Source organism: Panthera tigris, chromosome B3 (assembly GCF_018350195.1).
Source record: "Panthera tigris isolate Pti1 chromosome B3, P.tigris_Pti1_mat1.1, whole genome shotgun sequence".
Taxonomy (NCBI): domain Eukaryota; kingdom Metazoa; phylum Chordata; class Mammalia; order Carnivora; family Felidae; genus Panthera; species Panthera tigris.
Genome location: NC_056665.1, coordinates 92,958,041 through 92,979,199, shown reverse-complemented (window position 1 = coordinate 92,979,199; position 21,159 = coordinate 92,958,041). Strand labels below are relative to the sequence as shown.

The window sequence follows — 21,159 nt, the reverse complement described above, 5'->3', positions numbered from 1 at the left end:
GTTTTTCAAATTCTTTAAACCTTCAATAAAATCTAAAAGAAAAAAAAATCAGGGGCTCTGGGGTGGCTCAGTAGGTAGAGCATGTGACTCTCAATTTTGGGGTCATGAGTTCAGACCCAAGGGTGGACACAAAGATTATTTTTAAAAAATTTAAAAAGAAAAAAGAAAATCAGTGAGTACTTCTTGGAAACTAACATCTATACTGACATCAGATATGCTTTCAGGATTGTTCATGGTTTTGACATGCTTAAACTAAGAGTTTTTCTCCTTCAGATACTCCAATCATATTTTAAAAAGAAAATCAAAAACTACTTATTAGAAACAACTGAACATCCAAGAAAAGCCTCATTAGAATGAATTCACAACAAATACATTACTGCAGGTTAATAATTTTTACCTTCAAATTTGTCATATCAAGTATTCTAAACCTTTCCCATATTCTTCAGATCCCGGACCCATAATTTTCCATTTTCAGCTTACCTCTTAGTTTACCAGAATATGGAAGCTTAATTATTAGAGCTGCTCTCAAAATGTGGTTCACAAACCAGAGCATCAGCAACACCTAGGAGCTTATTAGACATGTAGTCTCAGATCCCATCCCAGACAAACTGAATCAGATTCTGTATTTTAACAAGATCCTGAGTCAATCCATATGCATATTAAAGTTTAATAAGCACTGTTCTAGAATCACATCTTCCTTTCTTTTGACTAAAACCAAAATGCACCCTTGTTGCTATCTCAAAATTTTTCTGTATCCTTCGTCACCCTCCTTTTTTCTTTCATTTCCAGAGGAAAAGACTTCCTCCTCTGTTCCACAGCTAAGCTCCCTATATAAACCTGTGTTCTTGACTCATTCAGTCCTTATTTAGGACCCATTAATTCCTTGCCTCTCTTTCTCAAATATGTTTACAGGGACCAAATCATAAGTATTTTTCATATCTAACATCTACCACAGTACAAGGCACAGAGTAGGTATGTTGAATTCATAATTGGCTCCTTTTTCTGCCTCTCTCAAGTCAAGCGTTTCCTATTTTAAAATAAAACACAGTAATAACTCGCCCTGCTATATCCTGCATGGTCTTTTCTTTCACTGCCAAACCCTTAAATGTCTCTCACTTAACAGATATTTATTGATACTAATTGCGGACACAGCACTATGGTTAGTACTATTGCAAAAACAAAAACCAAAAGAAACAGTCCCTATCACCCCAGTGCTTACCATCATTGAGAAAGAGAACATGGCTCACATGTGCTAAACAATGATAGAAAAAAATGCTAGGCGGTGCTTTAAAGAGTAGATTATAAGCTTGCATTTGGCTTCACACATAGTGGATGATCAAAAAGATGTTGAAGAAATGCTTACTGCCTGTATTCCTTATCAACTCACTTCATAAACTTTTAAATTCAGTCTCTATGACATTCTTCTAAAACCACTCTTTTCCATGTCCCAATGACCTTCCTATAATCAAATCTTCCACCCTGAAAAAGCTACAGAGCTAGTAACTGCATACACATGAAGCAAGTATGCTCTTTATTTTTCATTCTAGTTTACTGACTACTATGTCTCTTACCACACTGTATAGAAATCTGTTAGGAAAAATATAGCTAATATGGTAGTCAGCTAGTGAGGCCTGATCACTGACCCCATTAACCCATTAAAACACTCATAAGAAACATAAAAAGAGATGCAAAGTTAAAATACCACAGGAACATGGTTGTCAGTGATTTGATTTGTTAGGGCACAAAAATAATCAACTAAATGGTGGAAACAATAACAAAATTTAAAAGTTTAAGTATTCAAAAAGTAAGAGAGCAGTTAGACCATGATATTATATGATCTAATATTAAATAGTCACTAAAGATCCTTCTACAGATTATTCGATATTAAAGAAAAAAATGTTCATGGTAAAGTAAGTGAATAACTAAAAGGGGGACGTTCATTTTCATGCCTGAAAAAAGAATCAGGCAACAGAACATTCAGTGCATACCTCTCTCAGAAGTGATTACTACTAGAAAAATCTAATTTACTTCTTTGTGCTTTTTTATATTTTCCAAATTTTCTATAAGTACACATTAACTTTTTTATAATCAGAAAATTATTAAGAGGAAATTCAGGAAGATAAAGTTATTAAAAATTATTTTACAAGTAGCAGGCTGAATATGTAAGAACAAGTCATGTTTCAGTCTTCCTTCTCCTTAATCTCTCCTGCATTTAGTGGTACAGATGTATTTTCTCAAACTTTCTGCTTCACTTCTAAAACTTTGTTTTTCCTTGGTTCTCTTCCAACTGTTAGGCACCTCTTTCTTTGCCTTATTTGGTTCTGTCTCATATATCTCTTCCCTAATTGGGGCTGTATGCCAAGACTGAGTCCTAAGCATGCTGCTCTTGCTCTATATACCCTTCACTGGAAAGTCTACCCACTCTCAGTCTCAGCAAATACTTCTCAGTATATGACCTCCAAGATTTACATCCCTGGTTCTTTCTTTGTCTCTGGATAGTATTTTTCAAACTCAACTAGAATATTCTATCTTGTTCCACCTAAAATTCATTTTCTACCTAATTAATTTCCTTGTTTGGGGCCTTCTTATATGTATTCATGGATTTTATGCATTGGTCACCTCATGTAAATCTTAGTTCTTTCTCTCTCTCTCTCTCTCTCTCTCTCCCCCTCTACTCTAACACTTGGTCACTAAATGTTTTGAAACATCTCTTACATCCATTATTTTCTTTCTAGTCTAATCCTGATACCCTGCTAATCCTTACAGATCTCAACACCTCACACAAGCAGTCTAATTCATAAGTCTAATTAATCTCCTAAGTCTGTAGTCTCTAGCTCTAGAAAGAAAGAAAGAAAGAAAGAAAGAAAGAAAGAAAGAAAGAAAGAAAAGAAACAAAAAGTACAACCTACACATTTCTGTTGTTGTGATGAATTTTCCTAAAGCATTGCTTAAAAAAAAAGAAAGGAGGGGCGCCTAGGTAACACAGTTGGTTGAGCATCCAACTCTTGATTTCGGTTCAGGTCATGATCTCACAATTTGTGAGTCCTGTGTAGGCTCTGCGCTGATAGTGTGTAGACTGCTCAGGATTCTCTCTCCTCTCTTTCCCTGCTTCTCCCCAACTTGTGCACGCTCACAAGCTAAACTCTTTGGTCTGACATTCAAGAGTTTCCAATGTAGCCCTGCTTCCCTCTTGTAAACGTATTTTCTAACACTACATTACAAAAATCATCTAAGCAAATGAGTCTACTTTTAAAATGAGCTACAGAAGTACATAAACATTCACGAGTTTTTCTGGAAGCTTTGCTGTTTAATGTAATTAACCAACGCTATATGTGGACAAGACAGAAACAATCAATTAACAGCAGACTGGAAATGTTAAAGCAGAACTTGGGCAAGAGCCAACACCTAACAGATCAGGGGCCATGACATTCTAGAAAAGGCAAAACTATGGAAACAGTAATCAGTGGTTGCTGGAAGGGAGGGAAGGAGTGATGAAGAGGCAGAGCACAGAGGATTTTCAGGGCAGTGAAACTATACTCAATGATACTATAATGGTAGATACTAGACATAGATTTGTCCAAGCCCACAGAATATACAACAGCAAGAGCAAATCCTAATGTAAAACTACAGACTTTTGGTGATAATATGTCAATTTACATCAACTGCAATAAACATACCACTGTGGTGCTTGTGCAGGAGACTGTGCATGTGTGAGGGCAGAGGAGACAACAGAAATCTCTGTACTTTCTCTTCAATTTGCTATGAACCTAAAGCTGCTCTAAAAAATAATGTTTATTAATTAAAATACATACATACTTCAAAAACTGCTCACCTAAAAATATTTAACTATTTAATCCCTGTCCTCAAGATAAATTCCAATGTAGTTCTTCTACAAACCATTTATGAGCAAGAAAGTATAACTTAATTTCTGGGATATGTTCTTTCATCTATCTATCTTTCTTTCTTTCTTTCTTTCTCTCTCTCTCTCTCTGTCTTTCTTTCTAGAGAGAGAATGTGCCTGCAGGTGTGCAGGGGAGGGTGAGAGTGAGAGCTAGAGTGAAAGAGAGAGAGAGAGAGAGAGAGAGAGAGAGAGAGAGAGAGAGAGAGAGAACATGTGAGCACGCAGGGGAGGGGCAAAGAGAGGGAGAGACAGAATCCCAAGCAGGCTCCATGCTTGTCCGCACAGAGCCCCATGTGGGGCACAATACCATGAACCACGAGATCATGACCTGAGCTGAAATCAAGAGTTGGATGTTCAAGCAACTGAGCCACCCAGGTGCCCCAAGTTCCATCTTTTAAAAGCAATATATATCTACACTGGAATTTAAAAAATGCACTTATTTTCAGATTCTTGGTACTTTGGCCAGCACCAGAATCATCTTCTTTTTTAAAAAATATTTATTTATTTTGGGGGAGGGCAAGTGGAGGAGAGACAGAGAGGGGGGGATCCGAAGTGGGATCTGCTCTGACAGGCTGACAGCAGCAAGCCTGATGTGGGGTTGACCTCATGAACCACAAGATCATGACCTGAGTGGAAGTCAGATGCTCAACCAACTAAGCCACCCAGATGCCCCCAGAATCTTCTTGATACACTAACATTTTAGTTTTGACACAGAACAAGCAGGATTAAGATCAATGCTTAAAGAAACCCATTCGTTGCCAGGTAATGTTTACAGTACACAAGAACAACCATATAACTAGATTATGTAAATCTGAAAATCATTGTTAAAAATAATTTGGAGCTAGAAGGAAGGAAAGAATATTTAGTTTACCTCCATCCATTTGAGTTCTACTGCAAAAATACAAACTCCTTATTTGTAATAATGATCTCTGTATTTTTGCTTCTGATTGCATTTCTAGTATCTTCTGCTACCTCCCACCAAACAGTTTCAGCAGTACAGAAACTCACCATTTCTTATTCATTTGCTAAGTCCTTCATAACTCAGTGTCTCAACATATATTCCTCCCATCTGGAATTCACCAGAACCCGTCCACACTTAAGCAAACTTGTACTCATCTTTTATCACACCGTTTAAATCATAATAACTCAGAAAACAATTTAAGAAAAGTTTGAAAACAAAACTCTGTGGGATAATTCTAAGCAGAAAAAGAACTGCAAAGAAATCTTGAACTTTTATCGCTTCTCGGCCTTTTGGCTAAGATCAAGTGTAGAAATCTTGAACTTTAGTAGGTAGTTAGTTGTCATGTTATTGGTGTAGTAATTATATTTTGTACATCATAGAATACAGTATATGAATAAATATGACTGACACTGGGAACCAGGGTTTTACTGTGGGAGAAGGAAGATATGGACTAAAGGAAGATAAGGAAAAACGCTGTAGTGCTGGATTTGAACTGGAGGTTATCAATATGATTCACACACACACACACACACACACACAAAGGTACTGCCTGGTTCTGTCCACTGAAGTGACCAATCCACAATAGTAAACAATAGCGATGAATACATTTATACCTAGACTTTGGTTTTTAAATTCTGCTCTTAACTAAAAAAGCAGTTTGAAAAAATGGTTGATTCCAGGTCCGACACAAGAAAGGTACAAAGTAAGCCTGGGAATCTTGTATGATTAAGAATGTGTTCAATGACTAAGGAGTCACGTCAAAGGACATAAGAATCAGCCACTGGTCAACTTAGAGCCAATTTTAGCATCAAAAGGAATACTGATGTACTTAACACAGAGAATAAAAAAGAATGCCACATAACAAATACAGAAGAAATGTAAGAATTTTTAAAAAATTACTCTTTCTTTGTAGACCTTGATGTAATAAATGATATAGGTTTGGATCACTATTAGATGCTAAGAACAGTGGCTGAAAGGTTTTTAGGTTATTTATACAGTCTCAAAGTATCACTTTACAGATCATGTGCTAATTATAAAGAAGAAAATAAACCTTACAAGACAGTGATCTGGTTATCACTACATTAACCAAGTGGTAAAATTTAGCTCACCAGTAGTGAGACGACATGATATTATATGTATCCTCATGTGATATAATGTGAACTTTACAATATCTCCCATGTAACATTTTTGCTAAAATTGTTTATCTTGAATGTATTCATAAAGAAACAATCAGACAAATTAAGGAATGTAGGAAATTCTACAAAATGACTACTTCAGACTCTTCAAATAAGTCAATGTCAAGAAAAAATAAACAAACAGGTAGACATATTGTTCTAGATAAGAGGTATATTAACCAAGTGAACCGTGATTGAAACCTAGGTGATAAAAGTAAAACAAATACTATAAAACATTTTTTACGGGTTAATTGGAGAAATTTAAACACAGACTATATATTAGATATTACTGAATTACTATTGATTTTTTGAGGTGTGATAATAATATGATAAAGGAAAATGCCATACTTAGAAAATAAATGTAGAAATATTGAGAAATGAAGTATCAAGATATCTGCACTTGCTTTCAAATGATTCAGCAAATATGAAGCATATATGAAAAGATGACAACTGACAGATATAGATGAAGTAGATGGGTATTCATTGTACAGTTCTTTTAAGTTATCTGTAGATTTGGAATTTTCAAAATAAAAACTGGAGGAAAAATCAGTTCAGATGTCACAACTTGGAAGACTTCTTGGAACTTCTTGGAGGAATTCTCGGAACTTTTCTAGTGGAATTCTTTTTTCTATTTTCAGTATTCCTACGGACTCTTTATATTTCTCCTTTAGCACTTAAGAAATTTGAAATTGCCCATTTACAGGTCTGTCTTTCTACCTAAACTTCACGGAACCAGCCTCATCTTCATTATTAGAAGTCTGCTCTTTATCTGACAAGTACTAAATACTCAGTGTTTGTGTATGGATGAGATAATTGACATACCAAGTTGACAGGCCCAAACTGAAATCCAAGTATTGTCATTATCAGATTGTGCCTCAAATTCAATGAAATCCATCAAGCAGTAAGCTTATTAAATGTTCCTACATGATCTGTACCATTACAATAGATGTCCACGTCAGCTTTCAAACCGACTTAAAAAAAATAGCATAACAACCCTCTAGCAGTTTCACCCTTAAGTCATTACAAACCTATTTTCATTTTAAACTCTTTCTAGTTTCAACTCAAGGAAATTAGAAAAGATGCATACCTGTTCTATATCCTTGGGATTGGAGGTCTGGTTTTCTCCCATGACTCCAGACTGCTCATTTTCCCATGGCAATTTATTTTTTCCTTTTCCTGCACTTAATACCCTTCGGGTACATATGGTTGGACTGTAAGATCCATAAATTTGCATGCTGTCCCTTGTGTGGTCACCACAATGACAGTGTGCACTCTGAGTTCTGTTACCAGCCAAAAGCCAATCTGTATCTGCTCCATGTGCCAAATGACTTGACCTACCCTGGGCAGATGATGGCATAAGTATTGCATATTCCACAAATCCCTGTTCTGTTAACCTTGGGAGGGTTTTCCTAGCCAATCTGGCCTGCACAGCATTCATCACTCCATCTCCATTATCTTGCAGTTCAACAGTATCCACAGCTTTGAAAAGGATGCTGGTTTTACCTGAGCCCATTGACGATGCCAACACAGCAAAGGCTTCAAGAGCTGCTTGGCGTACCCTGCGTTTGCTATCTACAAGAGCTGGCGCAAGATCAAAAGACAGTTTGGTTAAGTCAAAATCTTCACTTGGATAAGTCAGGAGGGAGCAGATGCAAATGTTCACTACCTCCTCTCTCACTCTGGAATGCTTATGTTTGAGATGTTCCAGGAGTAAACAAAGCACCTGTTGAGGACCTACTTCCTTCATTAGCTTGAGGAAGATTTTCATGTATTCTTGTTTGATTACCAACTTGTTATCTGCCAGCACTTTGACAGAAGCTGCTATAACTGGTCCCAAGAACTGTTGTACCTGCTCTCCAAGGCGAATAACCAGTAAATACAGGACCTGAAGTGTGCCATGGACCACTTTGAAGTTTGAATCGTCTAACAAATTATACAACAAGCTAATGAAACCGACAAGACTGGAATGAGGGGTAGAACTAGGGTTAACTCTTCCCATCACCTGTTTTAGTTCCTCAACAGCCTGAGTCCGGTTCTTATAGTCTTCCTGGTCTAACAACCTTGAATGAAGCTCTTGAGGAATAATCCCAAATTTAAGATTGCTGTTGGAAACAGTCACTGCACAGGGGAGAGGATCTTCAGGAAATCCAGAGGCTTCAAGTTCCAAATAATAAGGAACCTGACTTCCAAATTGAGACTCCAGGCGGCGATTGTAGTGTCTCCTCAACGCAGATGGCAGGCGAGAGATATAGGACTGAAATCTCTCTTGGCCAAGTCGTTCCCCAATTTGCTGAAGTGCAGAGAAAGCAGTCTCAGATTCTTCTTCTATCTCCTGATCGCCAAGCTTTCTGGCTAAGGATATTATTACCTCGGTGAGATCTAAGCTGAGCAACAAATCCTCAGGAGTAAGCAGGATGGGGAACAGTAGTGCTGTGGAAGCTCGAAGTCGGGCGTCGGTACTTTCCAGTCCCTGTTGTATAAGCGTTCTCAGCACCTGTCCAGAACTACGTTTCAGACAGACATGTAGGATTTGTAGCGCATCTTTCCGTAGGGCTGGATTCTCTTCTCTTAAGGAGATAACAAGTTGAGGCAGAAGTGCTAAGCTAAAGGCCTCTTCCAGCTGGCCTGCCTCCCCCTGACCCCGGAGAACGTCCGAGAGGAGCTGCAAGCAGAGTCGCTTCTCATCACTAACTCCTTCCACGAGCACTCGGCCCAAGGCCCGATACAATGCTTCCTTCCGTCGGGGGAAGCCGAGTCGACCGCCCCGCCGCGGCAAAGCAGCCTGCAAAGCCTGGAAGGCCTCGGAAGGATCTGGCGCGGTCCGGAGGAGTTGAAGAAGCCGAGTCTCCTCTTCGTCTCCCCCTGCCAAACCACCTCCAGACCCAGACCAACCACTTGTGACTGCCTCCGCGGGCATCACGAGGGTCGAGGCCAGAGGAGAAGGTGTCGGGGGGCAGGAACCGTGGTCTCCGGCAGCTCCACGGCAGTAGTTTTTCTCGCCTCTCATGGTGCCCCCACCTCGACTATCATCAGTCTCTGGGGCGGAAGGACGACTGCAGCTCTGGAGGCGATAGGCATAGAGGGCTGGAAGGTGCGGCAGCAGGAGCAGCGCAGAGGGCACAGCCTCCATGGAGAGTCGTCAGATGGCAAAGGCTGTAGGAAACCATCGTCTTTGAAGGGCTCGATGGAGCCCAGCCTTCCAGGTTCCTCTACAAGCCACAAGCTGTAGAGGAGGGAAAAAAACAGCTTCAGTTAGCTGCCAAGCCGCTCCCAACTCCGGGAGGCTGCCTTCTGCAAAATGGCCCCTGCCTGAGCCCCAGACCCCACAGCAGCCACCGGGCGTATCCAGGGGCACCACGTGACCAAACCGATCGCTTCCATGGTGATCCACCCAGCGCGGACCTCTTGACCCGGAACTCAACTTGCCGTGTTGAATGCTGGGTACTGTAGTCCACGTCGGGTGTTACGACTAGGCAGCAGGATCCTGGAAAAGGAAGTGAGAACATTACGACGGTAGCAAACGTCTGTAGAGCGGAGAAGGCAAAGCAGCGTGAAGGCATTAGACGGAAGTGACGTTCTCGCTCCGAGCGGAAGTTCCCCTCCCCACCGGAAAGAATTGGGGTTTGACTGGGGACAAGCAGGGGGTCCTACCCCGACACCGCTGGCCTACGACTTCTCTTGTTGTTACCTGCCTGATTCCGGGGACTCAGGTATTTTCCTTTTGCTGTCCTCCTGCGGCGCGGGCTTTGGCAGAGTTTTGCCGGAGTGACGCTGGTGCTGCAGTAAGAGGTAAAGAAATGAACAGGAGCAAGCAGGGAGAAAGGCGACATCTTCTTGTGCAGGGCTTGTTATCGTTGCAAATGCGTTGCTTTCTACAACCCTGAGTTAGTGCGATCCTTTTGTCCTGCGGCCCGCGTACCCTGACAGAAGATTGGGACTAAGGCCAAGCTTACAGCTCGCGTACTTTTTTCAAATTCTGGTCTTTGGGGCCCTTATTCTCCCCGCCCTACCCCCTTCCTACTTCGCTTACACGACGGTCTTGGAAGGTTGATGATTTTTTCATTTTTCCTTAATCTCATCACTTTAAATTCTCTTTTAAAACGTACTTAATTTATTTTTTCCCTGTAGCTCCCACCTCTCCCTTGGACGTTCTCAAAGGCCCCTACTGCAGTTCCTTTATGAGACTTACCTCCTTCCCTCCTCCGGCGCCCTGTGCCATCCCAACCTCCCTGCAGGATCCTTGCGCGTGTCTGCAGCCCTTCAGTCTCCTGGAAACCGAGATTGCAAAGACAGTTTCAGTTGCGGTTGAAGGCTTGGCATCACGGTCCTAAGAGAACTGCCCTGTAGATTTACTGCTAATAATAGACATTTCTTTTTTTAGGCGAACTGTGAACTTGGTGAGTGGTTCTTTCCTGTTGTAAATGAAACTTAAGCGAACACAGTTGAAGAGCTGGAGTGTCGGGAGTGTCTGTTGTGAGGCTGTATTCTTTTGGAGTGTGTGGGGGAGTTGGGCTTTTTTGAAGCATAACACAATTAATTACTTTAGAATGACTTATTGAGAAAAGGCTGCAGAAAAGTTATCGTTTGAGGTCTCCTATTTATGCATTTTAAATGTAAGTGAAGTCAGGATATTTGAGTTACATATGGCAAACCTTTTTTAAATAATGTTGCTGGATAATGCAAGTTAAAACATAATTTCTGTTGTCTTAAGTAAAATTTGGATATCATAGGTTTCTTTTTTGTCTTTTAGGAATAGAGTAAATGTGAATGAGGCCTATGTAAACATCCTTATGTTTTGGTTTCAGTTCTTTTGTGGTTGGTTGTTATTTTGAGTTTAGTTAGTCATTTTGGTGTTTAAATGAATCTGCCTAATTTGGTTTAGGTATATTTCAGTAGACCAAAAAAAGAAAAAAAAAGTTTTGTTTTGTTTTGTTTTGTTTTTAATTTAGGGACAGGGTAAGGGCTGGGGAGTTAAAACCCAAGAGATGATTGTAGCAGTCGTCAGTGAAAAGGAATGTCTGTCTGGTTTTCATATTCCAATGTAAGAAACTCATATTTATACTTTTAAAGTCCAGGTGTCAGGACCCCAATTCAAACTAAACTGAGTAAGAGAATGATGTACACTTTAGAATGTACATATTAGAATGCTAGTTTATGTTGGAATAGAAGATAACCCTTTCCAGTGATCAGAATTTTCAGGTGGAAGAATCCAGTGCACTCTTTCCTGTATCCAAGAACTTGGGAAGCCAAGTTAGTAAGTGGAGGTTGTGTGGTAATCATGGAATCAAAGAAAAGGAACTTGGAACGTCTTGAATGATGTACCATCATCAAAGTTATGGTAGAAGCTTTAGAATTACCCCTTCTCTTCATAGTGAATACTTCTCAAGGATTGTGGATACTTAAACCAACCAGTTATTGTGCCTTTCCCTTAGAATAAGGCAAAATGAGTCTTAATTTTGATCCTTTTTTCAGGGCTCTGTAGATCACTATGTTATAGATTGCAATTTATTTTATATCTGTTACATTTAATTTCCTTGGTAAAGACTTGGAAGATGCATTAGTCTCCATGGTGGATATTTAGGAAATGGGACCTTAATTAACATCATACATCTTATTAATTATCTTTAGGGGTTATTTTGTGGAAGGCAGATCGCATCCATTTAATGTATATTCGGTTTATTTCTTTTACAAAGAAAAATTTTTAAAAATCTTATTCTTGAATTCCAGGAATCCAGGGAATTGTAGAAATTGTGTACTGACTAGAAAAACCTTTTATGTTTAACCATAAATAGAGATAGGATAAAAAATTTTTTTTAATATTTATTTATTTTTTGAGAGAGCATGCAAGAGTTTGGGCAGAGGGGACAGAGAGATAGGGGAACAGAGGATCCCAAGTGGGCTCTGCACTGACAACAGAGAGCCTGGTGTGGAGCTTGAACTCACAGACTGTGAGATCATGACCTGACCCGAAGTTGGACGTTTAACTGACTGAGCCACCCAGACACCCCAGAGATAGGACAAAAATTTTTAAATCAAATTCCAAAATAGTGGAATACACTATGTGTTTAATAGTACACCTTTTAAAGTTGAAAGGCTGTAATTAAGAGTACGTTGAAAATACCAAATTCAGGTAAGACAAATTAAAAATACCAATATTTTTTAACAAGTTTAGTTAAATTAATGGATTATAGGAATATTTGTGATACATTAATTTTTGAGCTGAACTTAAGCAAGGTAAATAAAATTGTCCTAAAAACATCTCTTATTTTCACAGACATAAGATATTACTTGGTTGGATAAACCACTATGATTTTTTCTGTGTTCTTACTCAAATTTTACAGACATTGAGGAATATTGGAAATCAGTGTGAATTCTGTAAACTATTAAGAGTTTTGTATAGTTTTAAGAAGTTATTGTGAATAAATGCTATGCAAATGAAAGGTACAATTAACAGATCGTGATATGACTACCATTTATTGATTGTTGGCTATCTGTCATACAGGATGATAAGTACTTAATGGATATGGACTCATTTAATTTTCACAACAAATTTTGGAAGCTACATCTATGTTTGTACTGTGGCAATTGTATCCATTGGAAAGTAATTGAACAGAGAAAGAAAGTAAAACTCAAGCTATGTAGGTACATGGTAGAGCTTTGGAAAAGCTTTGGTGGGGGAAAGTGTTGAAATATAGGAAAAAATTAGATTTTTGTATTAATCATTCATATATTATATTTATTCATATATTTTAATTATATTTATTAAATATATATTATATTTATTATATTTTTATTTATTATAAATATATTCATATATTTTATTCATATATATTTATTCATATATTTATTATATATTTTATCTTGAAAATATTATATATATTTTAACCTTTTTTTTAACAGTTCTGTACTGTTTTAGTTTCTTATTTGAGCCAAAACTTAATAAGGTTGAGAAATTATGAGTCTGTTTTTGTATATGTGTAATTAAACAACATTTTCATTTCTTTAGGTTTATGTTTCAAAGCTGTTGTGCAGTTTGGACTGAGTCAAAAGTATAGTTTTAAACAACAATCAATTTTTGTTGTATTTCTGGTGCTAATCTGTATGAGGTAACAGGATCTCACATTCATTGCAACTAGTTTTATGTAACTCACAGCTTTTACTGGATGTAGAAAAGGCTTTGGGAGCTTCCTTTCTTTTGTATTATTTCTGACTTCATGATATAATGATTCATACTATAAGAGGCTTCTAATGTTACTTTTGTTTCTTCAGATATAATGAAAGCCAGGCCCAGAGAACAGGAAAATATGCCAACTTGTTCATAGGCTCACTGATAAAATAGTATGCCATCAGTAATTGAATTCTTGTGTGAGGAGAGTTGAACTGTGGGAAAGAAATTTAAGAAAATGACTCACATAATAAAATATTATTTCATAAATCATACTTGTTACAGCAAAATATATGTGTTGGATTTTTTTTAACAATTCTTATTTCTCATCACTATTTGTTCTCCTTGTAGCAGATAATTGCCTCCCAACTGATTTCAGCACAACTGTTTTGTAATTTAGGTGTCAGTTAAATAGTTACTAAACTCACAGCTTGACCTTTATTAGCTTTGTTTCAGAACCTGAAATTACGAAGCTGCTGCAGACTATGGAAAGTTTGATTTTTATCTAACATTGTGTTTATATTGTGGATGTTTATGTAACAATGCTACTATTATATAAATAACAGAAGGGAATGATTGTTCCATAGATCCCTCTGTATTTCATTTTAAAACCTTGATGTACTTTTAAATATATATATGTGTGTATTTGTATGTGATCTATCTATTTTTGAGTTTCTATTCTGCCCTTTTTTAGTTTCTTGTTTGAGTTGAACTTTACTGAGATTAAGAAATTATGAGTTTATAATAACCTGGTAGTGAAGAACTCTGGAGACAGCATACCAAGCTTTAAGTCTTGCCTGGGCCTAGTTTCTCTGTGCCTCAGATTACTTTATAAAATAGGAATAATAACAATAGCACCTATCTCATGTTGTTATTGTGAGGATGAAAGGAGTTAATACATGTAAAAAGCTTAGAACAGTAACTGGCACACTGTGACAAAGGTATTCCAGTTGCTCTTTATTTTTAAAAATTTTTTTTAGTGTTTGTTTATATTTGAGAGAGAGAGAGAGAGAGAGAGAGTGTGTGTGTGTGTGTGTGTGTGTGTGTGTGTGCGCGCGTGTGTGTGCGCGCGCGCGCACTAGCGGGGGAGGGGCAGAGAGAGACAGAGACAGAATCTGAAGCAGGTTCCAGGCTCTGAGCTGTCAGCACAGAGCCCGATGCAGGGCTCGAACCCACGAACTGTGGGATTGTGACCTGAGCCAAAGTTGGACGCTTAACCAACTGAGCCACCCAGGCACCCCATTCCAGTTGCTCTTTATAGAATCATTTAGTTTTCTCAGGAGTGGTAATAATTATAAATTGATTTAGTAAATATTTTGAGTAGGTCTACACTGTTCAGCTTTGAAATTTTTTTAATGTAATATGTAGAGAATGCTGTTTTAAGATTAGGAAAACGTTATAGTTCCTATAATGTCTCTTACTACTTGTATGATCTTTGTCAATTCATTTAAACTCTCTGCACGTCAGATTCTTCATCTCTAAGTCTTAGGCCAAGTTTAGTGCCTTACACATACATTTTTTTCTGTGCAAGATTTCAAAAACATGCAAAAATAAAATAATACACAAACCTTCATGTCTCTATCACCCAGCTTCAACAACATGTCATGAGATCATCTACATCTACATCTGCTTGCTCATCCCATATTAATTTGAAGCAAATCTCTGAAAACATTATCTACAAATATTTTAGTATAAAAAGATAAAAACTCTTAAAAGTACCACATATGTAGTTATATGTTACATATGTAACATATAAACATATAAAACATAACTACAGTATCCTTTTTCAGCAACTAAAGTTACAGTGATTAGTTAATATAATAAATTATCCAGTTAGTGTACAAATTTCCAGTTGTCTCCTAAATATATATGTATGGGTGTGTGCACATGTATGCATGTGTGCACACAACACCTGTACATTTCATTAGTTGTATTTGCTTGATCTGTGTTTCAAGTTTATTTTGAACTGTAGGTTCGTTCTCTTTTATTTCTTTCAGTTTATTTGTGGAAGCATCTAGGTTATTTATTTCATGAAGTTTCTCACAGTCAGGATGTTTTTTGCTAATTGCATCTTTCTGTTATAGTTTAACGTGCTTTTTCTGTTCTCTGTATTTCTTGTAAATTAATAGTTGGATCTAGACTGTTGACTGCATGTTTGATTTTGGTGTTTGGGGGGGGGGAGGGTGGGGAGTCCAAGAGTATCCATAGATCATATTATGGTCTCCTATCAGAAGGCCCTGATGTCTGGTTGTCTCTTTGTGATATTAGCAGCCCTTCGTAATGAAAGCCTACCTACATTTATTCATTAAGATTGTGAAGTGGTGGGTCGTCTGGGTGGCTCAGTTGATTAAGCATCCAACTTTGGCTCAGGTCATGATCTCTCTCGCAGATTGTGAGTTTGAGCCCCGCGTCAGGCTCTGTGCTGACAGCTCAGAGCCTCATGCCTGCTTCGGATTCTGTGTCTCCCTCTCTCTGCTCTTCCCCCATTCATGCTCTGTCTCTCTCTGTCTCTCTCTGTCTCCCAAAAATAAATAAAAGTGAAAAAGAAATTAAAAAGATTGTGAAATGGTGACACTCTGTCATTCCTTTATTTATTAACATTCCTGTATTTATTCCTTTACTTTTATGAAAGAAACTTCCCCTACATTTGTTTGGTAACTCATTGGTGTAGTTAGTATTGAAAAGACATGATAAATGTTTGATTCTTTCCCTTTATTTACTAGGTTTCAAATAATAAGTTGGTTCATTAGCATTTTCCAGTGGTGATGAATTAGGACTTTCTTTTAATTATCATAATTTTGTTATCATTATGGACTCATGGGTTTAAGCATATCTGATAAGTTTTAATCAATTGTAGTTATTGATGTTCAGTTTGTCCCATCTTTGACTAATGATAGCCTATTCAGTTTGGCTCCTAAGTTTTTTATAACCTTCGCTGTCATTGATAGCTTTCTTGCTACCTAGTATGTCAAAATTCCAAATTTATCTTGACGTTTTTGTGCCCCAGGCCTTGAATCAGCCATTAATCTAATAGTTTCTAACCCTTTTCAGGAAACAGAGCTAGTAAATATAATTAACTTTTTTTCTTAAAATAATATATTTTATATATTTGTGTATCTCATTTGCATTTTATATGTTTATGCATAAAATATATATTAATATATAATTAATGTTTCTGTATATAGATCTATTCTAAACACTTTATATTCAAAATCAGAGTTCAAGGTTTATATTTAATATCTTAGTCTCAACATCTTTATCTCTTTGCTCCCCTACTGAGAATTACAGATCATAGTGACCCTAGGGATGATTAGAAATGCTTTCTAATAATGCATTTGCAATGCACACATAACAGTTTCACAATACAAATAACACTTTCATCAGCAATGTGATTACTGAAAATAGTGTGTTTTTTTAGGGCATATCCTACTAGGAAAGGACCATCAAATTACTGTTTTAAAGGTATTTGGAATGATATGGTTAGACCACTAACTAGATGAACATTGAGTTCCTTTGCTTCCTTTTATTTTCAAATGTATTATGGATTGTGTTTTCAAGATTTAATTTTGCTTTATAATTATATAAAATACTTTTTCCATAAGCAAATCTATAAAATGGGATATATTCAGAGATGTCTAGCTTCTATCTCTATCCCCTCTACTCTGTTCCCTCACTCCTCCTGTAGATAACCTTTAAAAATATATATTATTTAATATTTCCTTTGTTTTTATGTAAGTGAATCTGTATATTTGTAACCTCCCATTTCTTAGGTAAATGGTGACATACTATACACATATTTCTCTTGCTTGGATCAGAGATCCCTCTAGAGCCTATGTACAGAGATTCCTCATTCTTCTTCCATAGCTGCATAGCACTTGATTGATTGGATATGTCATAGTTTTTTTCAACCATTCTTTTATTGGTGGACTTTAGAGTTGTTTTAAAATTCTTGGTCAGTTACATCTTGCTCTCTCAAGCATAAAAATAAGCATAAAGAATTATTCTTTTGCTTTTACAAATAGACCTGCAATTATTAACCTTATGAAGGTGCCATTATATATTTTTTGCCAGTATATTTTTTGGGTAAATTCTTAGAAGTAGGGTTGTTGGGTCATAGGGTAAATGCAAATGTAGTTTTGCTAGATTTTCCAGATTTACCTCCAGAGGTCTTAAACATTTGACATTTGCACAGCAGTGTGTGAGAGTGCCTGTTTCTCACAGTCATACCAACAGAGTATATTGCCAGGAAAGAATTATTAACTCATTTTAATCCATTTGATTGTAAGTGAGGTAGAGCAATTTTCCATATAGTTAAGAACCATTTGCATTTTTTAATGAGCTATTCATTTCTTTAGCTTATTTTTTCTGTGGGGCTAGAGTATTTTAGAAATGTTATAAATATTCTGATATGTGTTATATATGTGTTGCAGATATTTTTCTCAATCTCCTATTTCTCCTTTGCTTATGATTTCTTTTTTTGTTGTTTATTTATTCATTTCGAGAGAGACAGAGTGAGTGGGGGGAGGGGCAGAGGGAGAGAGAGAATCCCAAGCAGGCTCTGCACTGTTAGCACAGAACCTGATGCAGGGCTCAAACTCACCAAACGCGAGACCATGACCTGAGCCAAAACCAAGAGTTGGATGCCTAACCAACTGAATCATCCAGGTACCCCTCCTTTGATTTCTTTAGCTAGGCAAAGTTGTGATGCAATCAAGTTAGTCTGTTTTTTCACTCATTGCTTGCTTCTGGATTTTGTGTCAGAATTAGGAAATTATTTCTAATCTCGTTACAGAGGAATTCACCCTATTTTATTGTAATAGTTGTATGATTTCATTTTTTACTTATACCTCTGATCCATTAGGAATTTATACTGGTGTAGATATGTGGAAGGGATCTAATTTTATCTATTTTTATAAGGATCTAATTTTATCTATTTTTATTCAGTTATCCTAACCTGCTTATTTAAAATTTTTTAAATGTTTTTATTTATTTTTGAGAGAGAGAGAGAGAGAGAGCACTAGTGGGAGAGGGGCAGAGAGAGAGGGAGACACAGAATCCAAAGCAGGCTCCAGGCTCTGAGATATGAGCACAGAGCCTGATATGGGGCTGGAACTCACAAACTGTGAGATCATGACCTGAGTCGAAGTCAGACGCTCAACCAACTGAGCCACCAGGCACCCCTAACCTGCTTATTTAAAAGCCCTGTTTTCCTTATTGATTTCAAGATAATGGCCTTTATCATAAGTTAAGTTTCCATATGCTGAATTATCTATTTCTGTATTTTAATTCTTCTCCATTGGTTTGTTTCTCCAAACCAAACATTTGGTTTAATCCACAACAACAAACTTTACAAATGAGAACATTCAAGTTTAGAATAAGTAATTTGTCCAAAGTCATAACAGCTATTAAGGAGTCACATATAAACTCGATCCCAAATCTCTCGATTCTGAATTTGTTCACTGTTCTTCCCTGTTTTCCATGATACTTCTTTTCCTTCTGCACAAGGTTGTTATTGAGATAAAACTGTCAATGTAAACTGTCAAAGATGAGGTTTTAAAGATTAGAAGTTACTGCTTCTTTGAGTTATTTTTAGACATTTAAGGTAAATAGCTGAGAACCAAATATAGTCACAGTTGTAATTTGTAATTTTGAAGGAGTTACAGTGTGACTTAGAATAATTTTTTAGCAGTTATCCTTGTGATGGCAATATTTTAACTGGTTCTTAAACGTTAGCATACATATCAATTGCCTGGAGGGCTTAAAATGCATGTTGCTTTTGCTGCCCCTTCCTGTTATGTCTATGTTTCCAATTCCTTAGATGTGTGGTTGGGCTCAAGAATTTGTATTCCTAACAAGTCCCAGGTGATGCTGATGCTGGTGGTACAAGGATCAAATTTTGAGAACCATTGTTTTAAAGCTTCTAAAAAAAAAAGTTAAAAGTTTTGCGAATTGCTTTTGGGTCAGATTTCTTCAGAAAGGAAAGGGGTCAAATTAAAAATTTTAAAAATGATGTTATGACAATCTCCATTATAATTCATTTTAAGTTTCCTATCTTAACCCTTTTAAAGTGTATAGTTTGAATTGTTTTGGTTGAGCATTAAAAATATTATCTCTTTACTTAGAGTGCGTGCACGGCGCACATGCATGTATGCGCACACACACACACACACACACCCAGGGGGTGGGGGGTTGGGGGGGTGGATGGGGAGAGGGAGACGGAGGAAGTCAACAGGTTCTGCGCTGACAGCAGACAGCCTGATGCAGGGCTCAAACTCATGAACCATGAGATCATGACCTGAGCTGAAGTTGGTCACTCAACCAACTGAGCCACCCAGGCTCCCCATTCACAGTATTTCTTAAAGGGAATGAACATCGTGTCATGTGTATCCTGTACAGTGATGGGCGGAACTATGTGTGAGTGTTTTTTTCACAAAGTCATCTTTGCCATTTCCCTTTGAGTTGTTTTTCAAACTTTGATCATTTTTATTATTGGGGGGGGGGGGACTAAGAAAATAGGTTAAAGGAGAAATCTATAGAAAGTCTGAGTGTAGGGGAACAGCTTCATCATGACCTTCATCGTTGCCTGTATGTGTCCACATAAGCAAAAGCTTGAATCCTGGGACTGCAGCTTATCTGAGTGCTGGAAAACCTTGTGATTCTCCTGAAACACTAAAAGTTGGCAGACCTTTATGGAGCCGCTACAAGTCCATCTCCCACTTGCCTTTTTATAACCCTGAGAGTCTGTCATGAGAGTGCTTCTTTTCAGCTCCCTGATTATGATGAGATGTGGGGCTTTCATGTGCCCCTACCCCAAAGAATAGAGCTGCAGAACATAAAACTGCCTAGCTGCAGTGTAGTTTGGGTTCTTCTAACTTGTGTTGCCATCGTCCAGCCCCTTTTGTTTCGTTGTCTTTTTTGTTGTGTGGGACAAGAATTCAGGAAGCCTAGTCTTTGGCTTACTCTTCTTTGTGTGCTACTAGCAAACTGTCCAAATTTAAAAGTGCCTTGTATCTTTTCCGGTCAGATTAGCCAGGCTTTGGTTATGTTAGTTCGCTCGATAGTGAGTAAGCTTCTTTTCTTTTTTGGTAAGCGTGAAAGGAAGTCACACGGCTTGGCCAGCAAAAAACAAGCCTTTCTAAGTATGATATTGATAATAATAAATTGCATCTAACAGTTATTGAGTTCTTATATGTGCTGTTTTGTCTGTGTTTTACTGAGATGAGAAAATGAGACTTTAAGATCACTTTCCCAAGGTCACACAACTAGTAAATAGTAAAGACAATATTGTGACCCTAGGACCCTGATTCCTGAGTCCCTTATTAAAATCATACTGTCCTGCATATCTGGATACTTGAGATACACACAGACACACACACGTGTGTGTGTTTATGTGTGTTGTGTGTACATACATGTGTGTGTCTTTTTACAAATCAGTATTGTATCATGCTTTCATATTATGTTAGTGGTAATTTATTAGTCTTAAATACACAAAAACTAGTTTACTGTAAGGATCTATTACTATATGGTTCCTATTTATATAAAAGTGAAACAAATGAATAAATAACTCATTAATTTGATTTTTTTAATTAATTTTTGAGAGACAGAGAATGGGGGAGGGGCAGTGAGAGGGGGACAGAGGATCTGCAGCAGGCCTCACGCTGTGAGCACAGAGTCAGATGTGGGGCTGGAACTCATGAACTATGAGATCATGACTTCAGCCGAAAGCAAGAGTTGACCGCTTAACCGACTGAGCCACCCAGGCGCCTCCATTTACTTGATTTAAAAATCAGCAATTCTGCAATACTTTATGGGACACAGGATTTCAGTAGTACAGAGTGGATTTCTTACCTAGTAGTGAGAAATGGTGCAACCCAGAAAGCAGAATACCTTTTAAGTAGTCAAGAAATTCACTTCAAATGCAGTAGCTTATTGATAAATAAAATTATATTTATCAAGA

The 21,159-nt window shown here is 37.5% G+C and overlaps 2 protein-coding genes across 7 annotated transcripts in view; one reads left to right on the top strand and one right to left on the bottom strand.

Moving 5' to 3' along the window:
* The window catches only part of TOGARAM1 (TOG array regulator of axonemal microtubules 1), an 83,530-nt gene extending 73,061 nt beyond the window's left edge, over positions 1 to 10,469 (bottom strand). Inside the window, exons 1-3 of the mRNA XM_042989618.1 lie at positions 10,227 to 10,469; positions 9,726 to 9,814; positions 7,125 to 9,521 (exon numbers count right to left, since the gene is read on the bottom strand). Of these exons, the coding sequence (XP_042845552.1) occupies positions 7,125 to 9,167 (2,043 nt within the window). The 5' untranslated portion in view covers positions 9,168 to 9,521; positions 9,726 to 9,814; positions 10,227 to 10,469. The remainder of the gene's footprint in view (positions 1 to 7,124; positions 9,522 to 9,725; positions 9,815 to 10,226) is intronic.
* KLHL28 (kelch like family member 28) overlaps positions 9,615 to 21,159 on the top strand; it is a 35,481-nt gene continuing 23,936 nt past the window's right edge. For 3 of the 6 annotated variants that reach the window (XM_042989622.1, XM_042989620.1, XM_042989619.1), the window contains exon 1: positions 11,114 to 11,375. In XM_042989622.1, the coding sequence (XP_042845556.1) occupies positions 11,373 to 11,375 (3 nt within the window). In that variant the 5' untranslated portion in view covers positions 11,114 to 11,372. Of the gene's footprint in view, positions 9,827 to 11,113; positions 11,376 to 21,159 lie in introns of those variants that run through there. The other 3 variants (XM_015544491.2, XM_007097533.3, XM_007097534.3) reach the window with 3 other exon arrangements.